Here is a 13,180-nt window from a genome sequence, read left to right on the forward strand (position 1 = left end):
CTACAAGCTTGTCCAGAAAGTCTTTGACGGACACCACGCTGCAAAGGATGATGGGATGCAGAGGGGTCATCCACTGCTCCTTCCCATGACCCAACTGCAGCCCCAGGTTCCCCACGCTCTGAAGAGCCTGAGAGAGAGAGAGAGAGAGAGAGAGAGAGAGAGAGAGAGAGAGACAGAGAGAGAGAGAGAGAGAGAGAGAGAGAGAGAGAGAGAGAGAGAGAGAGAGAGAGAGAGAGAGAGGTGTACAGTACACAGTGATTTAGCGCTGAATTGCAATAAAATTAAAGCATAATGTACGAAAGAGTTTTAGACAAGATATGGAAAGTTAATCACTCACAGTTCATGTTTTACCTTACATGCTAATTCCTTATTTTGTTAGATATCATGCATAAAAACGCGATTAAAATGAAATAAATAAAAATAAATGTAAAATAAACTATAGTATATACAAAATTATGCTTTTTTCAACACAAATGCATGCATAAATAATGAAAATTATATACACATATATTAAAATAAACAATATTTAATATAATAAAATTAAGATTTTCTCAACATAAATGCATGCAAAATTTAGTCAATAAAATGATAATTATATAGAAAATAAATGTAAAATAAACAATATAGAATAGAATATTTTTTTCCCAAATGAATGCATGCATGCATAAATAAATAAATAATGAAATTAAATAAACATAAATTAAAATAAACAATATAATATATCATAAAAATGTTGATTTTTCCAACATGAATGCATGCATAAATAACTAAATGAAAAATATATAAACACAAATGTGAAATAAACAATATTTAAAATAATAAAATTATGCTTTTCTCAACATAAAGGCATGCAAAATTGAGTGAGTAAAATTAAAATTATATAGAAAATAAATGTAAAATAAACAATATAGAATATTTTTTCCCCAAATGAATGCATGCATGCAGAAATAAATAATGAAAATTATATGAACATAAATGTAAAAATAAACAGTATTTAATATAATAAAATTATGCTTTTCCAACATGAATGAATGCATAAATAACTCAATGAAAAATAAATAAACACAAATATAAGATAAACAATATTTAATATAATAAAATTATGCTTTTCAAACATGAATGAATGCATATATAACTAAATGAAAAATTATATGAACATAAATGTAAAAATAAACAATATTTAATATAATAAAATTAAGCTTTTCTCAACATAAATGCATGCAAAATTGAGTGCGTAAAATGAAAATGATATAGAAAATAAATGTAAAATAAACAATATAGAATATTTTTTTCCCCAAATGAATGCATGCATGCATAAATAAATAATGAAATTATATAAACATAAATTAAAATAAACAATATAGTATATCATAAAAAAAAAAAAATTTTCCTACATGAATGCATGCATAAATAAATAATGAAAATTATATGAACATAAATGTAAAAATAAACAATATTTAATATAATAAAATTATGCTTTTTCCAACATAAATGCATGCATAAATGAGTGATAGAATGAAACTGATATAAAAATAAATAAATGCAAAATATAAACAATACAGAAAGTAATAGAATTATGATTTTTCCAACATCAATGCATGCACGAATAAGTGACTGAAATGAAAATTATATATAATAAATGTAACCTAAACAATATAGAATATAGACAAATTTATGATTTTTCCAACATGCAAATTTGAAATTATGAAATTCCCAGCATGCAAAATTGAGTGACTGAAATGAAAATGCTTAAAAAATAAATGAAGTAAAATAAGCAATATAGAATACAATAGAAATTATGAATGCATGCATTTAAGTGACACACATCCGTATCTGCCCATGAGTGGAAGATGGTTTAAATGTTAAGTAACAATCAACATTTGACTAAAATAAAGATGCATTTTAAATTGTGTGCTGTACCTTAGCGAGCAGCAGTAGAGTTCTGCTGGTGCGTGTGTCAGCGTGATGGTCTCTCAGCTGGAAGAGTTTGGGCGTCAGGATGGCAGGAGCGAACAGACGCAGGAAGAAAAAGCCACTGATGGCCAAATACTTCACATCCTACAAGAGACAAACAGTGAGTACAACACCATCATCTTCATCATCATCATCATCATCATCACTCGGATGAAGTCCTCACCTCATTCTCCGGTTCTGGAAACTGTTCCTCCACTCGTTTATGGAGCTGTTTGAACACGACCCTCATCACAGGAGGACACTGGGAAACGGAGTTCACGATGGCCTCCATGATGCTGGTCAGATACGTGTGAAGCAGCCCCACGCTGCTCTCTCTGACCTCCGCCTCCGACGCAGAGCCTTTAAATGATATCCGTCTGGAAAGAGAGAAGTTTTTATACTTCATTACTGTACCTAAAGGGTTAGTTCACCTTAAAATGAACTCGACCGCACACTATAAACCCTAACGATCAAAATAATGAACTGGTTTGAGTAGAGCCAACTCAAATCAAACAAATGAGTTCAATCAAATTCACTTTTATGAGTATTTAGAACTTTCTTTTTCTTTTGAGTTCACACACCCGACACATTTGAAGTAATCTGAATCATTTCACTGTTTGGAGTTTTAGACAAACTTAAATTTAACTGAAACTGGGCTGGGATTTACATCTCCCAGAATGCTTTGCCATGACACTCAAAAGAGAGAGTAAATGCTAAAATTAAGTGTTATATATTCTGTGTCCCAATTCGCCTACTTATACTACGACCTAAAAGTATGTACTCTTTTTGTGAAGAGAAAGTACATACTTTTGAGTGTGTAGCAGAAGAGTATGCAAGCTTTGGGACATATTACTTCGTCATCTATACCGGACTGTTGCTTAGTTACGTGCATCCCATCACCGTTTAAACGGCCCTGTCAATCATCGTCACAGTTCAAATCCTCCACATTCAGATTAATTTCCTACCGTATCGGAGAGAAATGCAGTCGCACATTAATCTTTAATGCAGAGACTCTCATTGTGTGTTTGTAGTTTAAATACAATGATGCATTTAAAAGTTATGACCAAACGTATCAGTACAAAAGTTCTCAGTGCTACTGCAGATTAAATATAATGTGGATAACATTGAATAAATATCTTTTCGTCAGGTTAGATACTGATAATTGATCACTCAAGCCCCTTTATCTAAACCACTTAACCGTCGGACTCGCACATCCGCCATGTTTGTAGTTTTTTAACACTTTTTATCCGCGTTTGTAGTTCGAATCAAATCCTCGTCCAACTCGCAATGGGTTGTGGGTAATATCAGCCGTCAGAGTGTGCACGGATCTGCACTTCGGATTCTAACCGGAAATAGTAGACCATCCGGGTATCTTAGGAATACTCATTTCAACATACTAGGATTTGGGACGTACTAATTCTATTTTCAAATGCTATTTAGGATGGATAGTATGTGAATTGGGACGCACCAGCAGACAGCAACAGCTCTGGGCGAAAAAAGTTCCTGGGACAAATTGTTCCGGGTAATTTCGGTGGAAACAGGGCTTATGTTAAACAGAATTTTACTTTTTGGGTGAACTATCCCTTAACTCTTTCCCTGCCAAACACAGAATTTTCCCTTTTTTGTGAGAAAGCGCTTCCCTGCCAAACACGGAATTTTCCGTGGTTCCATATTTTCACCGTTATACGCTAGGGGGCACTATTACGCATCTTCTGAATAAGTACAGAATCTCCTGATCAAAACACAGGCGAAGAAGAAGCAATAAAACAAGCGATCGTATGTAAGCAGATGCATATGTGAAATAACGTGATCATCAACATTAAACAGCATATAAATCAAAACTGCCTAATGTCACTGAATGAAATGTGGACCCAGAATGAGCTCAAGGACTGAGAAGCTTTGGGGTGTTGATGGACTCCATCTACTCCATCTGTGTTTGATCATCATTGAATCTGATCTGGATGGAGTCTTTGACAAAAACATGATTTTCTCAGCTTTTGTTCAAAATGTTGCTTTTTTATGAAACTTACCCATATTTAAGTGTTGATAAAAAAAGGAATAAATGAAGCTAGAATAAAATGTTTTTTGTTTTTGTTTTTTAAGCAGAGGGTCTACTTTTACAGTGGGGCAAAAAAAGTATTTAGTCAGCTACCAATTGTGCAAGTTCTCCCACTTAAAAAGATGAGAGGCCTGTTATTTTCATCATAGGTACACTTTAACTATGAGAGACAGAATTAGAAAAAAAATTCCAGAAAAGCACATTGTCTGATTTTTTAAGAATTTATTTGCAAATCATGGTGGAAAATAAGTACTTTGTCAATAACAAAAGTTCATCTCAGTACTTTGTTATATACCCTTTGTTGGCAATGACAGATGTCAAATGTTATCTGTAAGTCTCCACAAGGTTTTTCCACACTGTTGCTGGTAGTTTGGCCCATTCCTCCATGCAGATCTCCTCTAGAGCAGTGATGTTTTAGGGCTGTCGCTGGGCAACACGGATTTTCAACTCCCTCCAAAGATTTTCTATGGGGTTGAGATCTGGAGATTGGCTAGGCCACTCCAGGACCTTGAAAAGCTTCTTACGAAGCCATTTCTTCGTTGCCCGGGCGGTGTGTTTGGGATCATTGTCATGCTGAAAGACCCAGCCACGTTTCATCTTCAATGCCCTTGCTGATGGAAGGAGGTTTTTACTCAAGGCCCCATTCATTCTTTCCTTTACACAGATCAGTCGTCCTGGTCCCTTTGCAGAAAAACAGCCCCAAAGCACGATGTTCCCACCCCCATGCTTCACAGAAGGTACGGTGTTCTTTGGATGCGACTCAGCATTCTTTCTCCTCCAAACACGACAAGTTGAGTTTTTACCAAAAAGTTATATTTTGGTTTCATCTGACTATAATGGATCATCCAAAAGCTCACTAGCAAACTTCAGATGGGCCCGGACATGTCCTGGCTTAAGCAGGGGGACACGTCTGGCACTGCAGGATTTGAGCCCCTGGCGGCGTAGTGTGTTCCTGATGGTAGCCTTTGTTACTTTGGTCCCAGCTCTCTGCAGGTCATTCACTAATTCCCCCCGTGTGGTTCTGGGATTTTTGCTCACCGTTCTTGTGATCATTTTGACCCCACGGGGTGAGATCTTGCATGGAGCCCCAGATCGAGGGAGATTATCAGTGGTCTTGTGTGTCTTCCATTTTCTAATAATTGCTCCCACAGTTGATTTCTTCACACCAAGCTGCTTACCTATTGCAGATTCAATCTTCCCGGCCTGGTGCAGGTCTACAATTTTGTTTCTGGTGTCCTTTGACAGCTCTTTGGTCTTGGCCATAGTGGAGTTTGGAGTCTGACAGTTTGAGGTTCAATTCAATTCAATTCAAATTTATTTGTATAGCGCTTTTCACAATACACGTTGTTTCAAAGCAGCTTTACAGAAAGTGCATTTCATAAATGTACATTGAAAAATGTTAGAAAGAGAATGTTAAAGAAAAATGTTAGAATAAGTTAATCAATCATGTATTTAGGCCATAACAACGCTGGCATTGAGTCGTCTCTTCACAGGCGTCGAGTCGTGTCGAGGTTGTGGACAGGTGTCTTTTATACTGATAATAGGTTCCATTAATACAGGTAATGAATGGAGGACAGAGGAGCCTCTTAAAGAAGAAGTTACAGGTCTGTGAGAGCCAGAAATCTTGCTTTTTTGTAGGTGACCAAATTTTTTTTTTTCACCATAATTTGCAAATAAATTCTTTAAAAATCAGACAATGTGATTTTCTGGATTTTTTTTCTCATTCTGTCTCTCATAGTCGAAGTGTACCTATGATGAAAATTACAGGCCTCTCTCATCTTTTTAAGTGGGAGAACTTGCACAATTAGTGGCTGACTAAATACTTTTTTGCTCCACTGTATATACTGTATATATATTGCATGCTCAGAAATTCATACAACAAAATATTCTATGGCCCATTACATTTTTGTGAAAATGATCAAAAACCCTGGCGGTGACTGGCAACTTATTTTAAAAATGCTGGCGGAGAAAGAGTTAAGGTACATTTTTTCAAGTATCTGAGTTTTTTTGAATCCTGAAAAATAAAATGTATCAGGGTTTCCACAGAAATATGAACTTTTTTCAACATTGATAATAATCATAAATGTGTCTTGAGCATCAAATCATGACATTAGAATGATTTGTGAAGGATCATGTGACACTGAAGACTGGAGTAATGACGACAAATTCAGCTTTGATCACAGGAATAAATTACCCTTTACTATATATTCACTAGAAAACGTGTATTACATTGTAATATTTCACAATATTGATGTTTTTATTGCATTTTTGATCAAATAAATGGTGAGCAGAAGAGACTCCAAAATACTGATATGGTAGTGTATATAATATATATTTCAAATATTGCCTGAAACCTGGAGAGCTTTTGTGCTCGGTGACATTTCACATGTGGTGAAATCTCGCTATACTGTACATAGATCTAAAAGCCACCATAAGAGGCAAAGTTTGTAGAGTTCACTGCTGTTACCAGGCAACACGTCTCTCCTGCAGTTATTTCCCCCGATCATGACTGTTTCACCGAATTATATGCTGTGTGAATAAACTTCTGTTATGTATATGTTATGTTATGAACTCGCACCTGGAGCGGTTGAGGTCTATCTTGCAGGGATCCAACTCCACGTATTTCCTTTCCTCAAAGATCCGGTTGATAATGGGCTTCAGAACCTCATGTAGATACAGCATCCCGACAGCCTGACACACAGCAAACCCTCTTACTATCATGCACACATTTTGGCATAAACACAAGATTATATTTCAGATGAAGAAATGCACACACCTTCATGAACTGCTCCATGGCTTTGGAGGCCAGTGAGTTGGAGCGGAAGAGTGTGTTTGGATCAGCTATTGGGGAGAAACAGAAAACAACTTCTGTCCGTGTGTTTCTCAAACGCTTCTGTCTTATGTTCCTCCAGAATGAAATCGGCCTTTGTTTGCTGTCCATGCACATATTCTACTACGACTGTCATCCACACAAAAGAGTAAGTATGCATATAAATGTGTAAAATTATTTATTCTGAAGATAAAGTGATGTTTCCCCAATGCTACAGTGCATGTAAATGTACAGTTATGCATTTAGCGGATGCATTTTAGTTATGCATTAATTTGCATGCAGTGCATTTCTATCCATGTTCTGGGTTATTTTAGTGCCGTTGTCGTGGATGGTTGTTAAAGGGGTCATGAACTGGCTTTTTTATTTTTATATACGGTTGTCTGAGGTCAACTTATGACGTTTGCGTGGTTTTTACATTCAAAAACATCATAATGAATAAGTAATAGGCTACTTTCGACCCTGGTTTTGAGCCTAGCTCTTGAAACGCTTGGTTTTTATGGGCACATTGAAGACTTGGAAGTAAACGCCCACTGCTGTGATTGGATAACAGTTTTGCATATTATAATGAGCTATATTAACAGTGTTCTTTAGTCTGATCATGAATCACAGGACAATGAACCAACAACACCTCAAATACAAAGGATACTCCAGCCTGTGACACGTGAGGAAGTGTTTTGAAAACATCCAATGAGGAGAAACGTAACCGGAATGATTCGCCCACAGGGCTCGCAAAATGTCTTTATCAAACAAACACAATGATTTATCGCTCATCCACCCGCAATTAATATCAATGTTATTTTTTATTTCTTGGCCTGTCCGATCGGTGGATATAACCACGAACCGCATCACTTACACACACACACACGCACGAGCGCATATTTCACTATTTAAACCTCTGAGCCCGACAAACGTGCCCGCGCATTTTGCTTGATTTTTCCTCATGACAGTGTAAAACAACTTAAAATACTCCGTCTTTTTTGGCCTCACAGACATGAAAGATATGTCTTTACAAAGCTTAAAGTGTTTACTTTTATTTATGTGCACTCAAAATAAAAACTAAATGTTGTGCTTTTCGCTAAATAAAGAAAACAAACAGGATGCGCATTCTCCCGTTTGTCTCCCTGGGAAGTCCATTCTGAAATGCGTCTGAAAATGAACTGTAACTCAGCGAATACTTGCCACACACACATGACAGATATCTCTTCAGAAAGCTTGGAATGTCTAAATGAAGTCATTTAAAGGTACGGTTCCTTAAGCGGAGCTTCATTATCTTTAAGAAAGCCCTGGCCCATACATGTCCGAGTGTGATCACGAATCACAGGACAATGAACCAACAACACCTCAAATACAAAGGATACTCCAGCCTGTGACAGCGTGGTAAGTTATGTTTCGTTAGACACATACATAATCAGTAGATATCAAACGTAATAATGCAATAGTATCACATATAAAAAACATTTTTACACACATATTTGTGTTGCATTATTTTGATAATATTTATTAATATATTATCGTTTTTTAATCTCATCCTGTCTGCAAATCCAGTCTCTTTTTTACAAACTAATACAGTGAAATGAAGCAAACTAATGCAATATCTTCCCCGCGTGAGCTGGATCTTCATTAAAAATAAAGTTCAACCATGCATTTTTGGAATCCGAAGGAAGCTTCGAAGGTTTAGCTCTACGTTGGCCTATGTTATTTATCTAACATGCCAGGCTCGAATCGGTGGGCGGGGCTACAGAATTAGTGTTCATCTTCTAAGGCGGCGTTTCTCTGCTCTCTGACGTCACAGGGAAGCACATTCGCAGATCGAGCGTTTGCTAAGCCAGCTGTCAATAAAAGCTTTTCTTTGACTAAAAAGGAAGTTTTCAGCTCTGAAACTTACAGGATATTCTTATATTACCATGACCTTTTATATATCAAAAGCTCGAGGGAAAGCTGATTTCTCAATTCATCACCCCTTTAATGATAATGGACACCTTTTTGCTTCCATAATTTCTTTCAGAGTTGAGGAAAGAAAAGATCCAAAATACACATTTTACTGTTTATTTTACTGCCGTTTTAAAGCACTGAAAGAGGTTTATTTAAAATACTTTTTGGTGTTTTTTGTCTAAATGGTACCTCGTACCTCGTTTCCATAGGCGGGGAACAACTGCACAGTTCAAACTGCGATCAGCACATCATTTCTAAGCATATTTGTGTCATTTCATTTGCATAATTCCTTTAGTTAATCATATGCAAAAAAAATCGAATTCTTAGTGAATTTCCGCACTTATTTCAGACATTTATTGTGCACTTTTGTGCTACTTTCAGATTTCTAGAATCTACGTACACAAATGTGATGCTTATTTCTTCAGTCTGCACAATAATTTATAGAAACTAATGAATAATTATTTGAATTGAGGTTATTGTTATCATTAGTTTCAGTTTTATTATTCTCCGAAATGTCACATAAAAGTGCATGAACAAACACTACCGTACAAAAGTTTTTTTTTACCCAGCAAGGATGCATTAAATTGATTAAAAGTGATAATAAAGACATTAATAATGTTACAAAATATTCATATTTCTGTTCTTTTGAGCTTTTTTATTTATTAAAAAATCCTGAAAAATAAAATGTATCACGGTTTCACACAAAAATATTAAATATTTATCTGTTCGAGTTTATAGATTTCTTACTTCAAGTCAGAAATCTCCACTTCAGGAGCATTACACACACCAAACTTTACAGTTTTATTCATATCTATATTCTGAAGGTTTTAACACACCTCTTTTATATAACAAACTTTCCCCTAAAAACTTTTTTTTATGGCTGATTTATGGAGCGATAAAAAGAGAAATCCAAAAAAACGAGAACTTGTTAATCAAATGTTCAGATTTCTGTTCTGGAAATGTATGCAAATTAGAGCATATTTAATTAGCATAGTGCATTTGCATATCTAAACATCACATTTCAGAATGCTAGTAATGCAAGACAATTGTTTTAATGTACTTTGATTAATCCGCTGGGGAAAGTATGATGATATCTATCATATTTACCCTATTTAACTGTGGTCTGGCGCTAAAAATGAGTAATTAAAAGTATTATCCGTTACATTTATTGAGTCAAAAATCATGGTTCCATACGGTTGATCCCTGATTTAGACACATTCAAACTCTTTGCAGTTGAATTTGTTATAATTGTTAGTAACTTGTGTGTCTATTTTCTCCCGTCTTTCTCTTTCATCTAAACATTCCCATCTTATGATTGTTCCATTTCCTTTTGAAGCTGCATCCTGTGGAGTTGCTATGGAAACTTGGGCCCTTTGTTTGTCATCGGTGCGGCACAAACGCAACATAAAACACCAGCCGAGTGTGAAAAACCCACGCGCTCCCAGAATCACACAACATCATTAATGAGAGAAGAGAAGTTCAGAGATGACTTCATGGTGGCGAGGGGAACTGTGTGTAAATATATCTCGGACTGAAGTTGTCACGTCGCCCACACACAGGAAAACCACTAATCAAACGCACACACACACACACACACACACACACACACACACACACACACACACACACACACACACACACACACACACACACACACACACACACACACACACACACACACACACACACACACACACACACACACACACACACACACACACACACACACACACACACACACACACGTACTGGTGTTGTGGACCTCTCTGGTGTTGAGGTAGTCCAGGAATGGCACGACTAGGCCTTGACCCAGATAGATCTTCACTAGCGTCATGGCCACGTCCTGCCGACTCTCCACCGTCGCGACCTCTTCAAGAAGGGTCAGAGGTGTGGGATCATTGACCTGTCACCATTGGGGAAAAAAGCACAATTTAAAGAGGCTGTATGCATTATTGTCCTCATATTCTCCTTTGTTGCGGCTCCTCTCTTCCCAGTCTGTCAGTAACGCTCTGTTTAGTTCCTGTCTCTATGAAGCCCCGCCTTCTGAAAAGCACAGTGTGCTCTGATTGGTCGGCTGGAGCATTGTCAATTGGTGATTGGTCAAGCATGTTTGGAACTGACTCAACCAGGCCCCTCCCCTTTATTCTGCACATTAATTATTTAAATGAGGAATATTGTGACGTGTTCATTCCCGGAAGAAACTCAAGACTCCAATGGAAAATTTTTTTTTAACAAAACTTTAAAATTAAACGCAACTTTCACTGAAATAAAATACATTTTAAAAATGTATTTTTACTATATAATTGCCAGACCAACATTTTGCATTTTCATTTAGTGAAACTAAAATTGAAATAAAAATTATTTAGACATATAAAAAAACTAATAAAAATGGCAAAAAACACAATTCAATTACTACAACTTAAAATTCTTTATGAATAAAAGTTCTTTTTGTATAGCATTCTGGAATATTCTGTTTACAGTGTAAAATAAAAGCTGATTTATTTCAAAAATAATGAAACCATACAGTGTTTATTTAAATGACATACAAATATCTAAAGTCATTTGAAACCGTGATTTGCCATGTTTCTGTAAATAGCCTACATGTTAAGAACATGCTTATATGAAATGCATTAAACTGCACTTTATACTGCATTTGAATTCAAATCCAAATTAAGATTCTGCATTCGGTTTGCTTCCTCAATTCAAACAGGAAGTAGCTATAGTTGGTTTGGAGCTAAATTTGACAAATGTTACATCATTGTGGCTAATGGTTCTTCAGTGGTTTAGGGCTCTATCACACACCCGGTGCAATGCGACGCCAGGCGTGTGTTTTGCTAGTTTCAGTCTGAGTCAGTTCTCATGTTCACATCCAGCTCCACGTTGTTAAAATATAACATCTGTTCACCCATAGGCGTCTGGTCTGAACACCAGGTGTGATCAGGAGCATTGTTGGAGCGCTGCTATTGTGAGGAACCGAAAACCACTGACCATTGACCAACACACACCTGCTCTAAAGTCAATAGTGCAGTGTTTGTGTGTTATTTAAAGAGTGTGTTAGTAATATGAGCCTATAGGTGGAGCACAACACACGTACACTCTGATTATTACACACACAGGGACACGCAGCCACACACACATTTTAAATATGAAAAATGAAAGGATTAAAATGTGAAAGATTATTATTATGTACATAAATATAAAACTGCCTACATGTCATAATGGATAGTCATTGCATGTATCAAAATGACCTATCTTCAGACCAAAGGAAATTGGCTAATTATTTAACCAATAGTGGCGATACACACATGTAATTAAACTGACTCGTCAGGTCGAGGGTGTCTATATTCCGCTCACATGTGAATGGTGCGAGCGCAACAGGCTTTTAAAGGGAAAGGGAGATGAGAATCTGGTTTATTGCACGCTACGCCCAAAACACACCCATGACTCATTAAAGGGTAACTTCAGAGATTAGCATTAAAGGGGCTATATGCGTTTTTCTGAAATTTAAACTCGCGACTGACACCGGTGGCCAAAAATCAGAACTGCTCTTATTTTCTGCTCGCTCTCGCAGCGGTGGTGACGTCACATCCGCAGACAGCGCGGGAAAAGACGACCCGCCAGAAAATAGGAAAAATAGGATACAGGCTTATAGGTGCACCCACTGTGAGCGGACAAGGTGTTAGTATGCTCATCAGGAGATGTTTGAGTCATAAATGGTAAAATAAAAAGGCTATTGTAACGTTTATTTTGGGGAAAAAGTTGCATATAGCCCCTTTAAGCTTTGTATCAGTAAAAAAACCAGTAGTATATTCAAATTATAGTACTTTCCCCCCTCATATTCCCCCGAGACGAGATAATTATGCAGTTTATTTCTGGAAAAAATCCTCAGATGACGCAAATAACGTCATTTTGCGTCATCGGAGGATTTTTTGGCCAGAGGCTAGAGACTACAGCCACTAGAAGGAGTTTTCAACCCGCCCACAGGGGAGAGATCTCACATTTACAGAATGTAAATGTCCACGGCCGCTCAGTTCAGGCATTCATAACGGAGCGGTGCAGAGCAAAGTGAGTGTTTCAACTTTTCAAGGAATTCCTATGAAAGTTAAGCTTCCATAGACATGATCTGAAAACGCGCCAGACTGGAAACCGTGAATGACAGCCGTGCTTACCTCAGCTCTGCTCAGCTCTTACTTCGCTCTCGTGATGAATGAAGTCTGACACTGCTGCGTCTGTGTCTTGACTTTCGTTCGGCTCACTCACACTTTATTGAAAAGCAGGGCTCTGAACCGGTTCAAGGAACGAAAACGAAAACCGGAAACGAACGAAATTTTAAGAGGAACAAAAACGAAATCAAAATCAATTTGAATCGTTCTGAACAGAAACGTTAATTTGAAATGACCATTAAC

At 36.9% G+C, this 13,180-nt stretch overlaps 1 protein-coding gene across 1 annotated transcript in view; it reads right to left on the reverse strand.

The window, feature by feature from the left end:
• Positions 1–13,180, reverse strand: part of rasal1 (RAS protein activator like 1) — an 80,914-nt gene that overhangs the window by 12,834 nt on the left and 54,900 nt on the right. The window contains exons 10-15 of the mRNA XM_079827830.1: positions 10,524–10,677; positions 6,789–6,853; positions 6,591–6,703; positions 2,138–2,330; positions 1,921–2,058; positions 1–127 (exon numbers count right to left, since the gene is read on the reverse strand). The exon at positions 1–127 is cut by the window's left edge and continues 18 nt beyond it. Of these exons, the coding sequence (XP_079683956.1) occupies positions 1–127; positions 1,921–2,058; positions 2,138–2,330; positions 6,591–6,703; positions 6,789–6,853; positions 10,524–10,677 (790 nt within the window). The remainder of the gene's footprint in view (positions 128–1,920; positions 2,059–2,137; positions 2,331–6,590; positions 6,704–6,788; positions 6,854–10,523; positions 10,678–13,180) is intronic.

Source organism: Gobio gobio, assembly GCF_949357685.1.
Source record: "Gobio gobio genome assembly, chromosome: 10".
Taxonomy (NCBI): Eukaryota; Metazoa; Chordata; class Actinopteri; order Cypriniformes; family Gobionidae; genus Gobio; species Gobio gobio.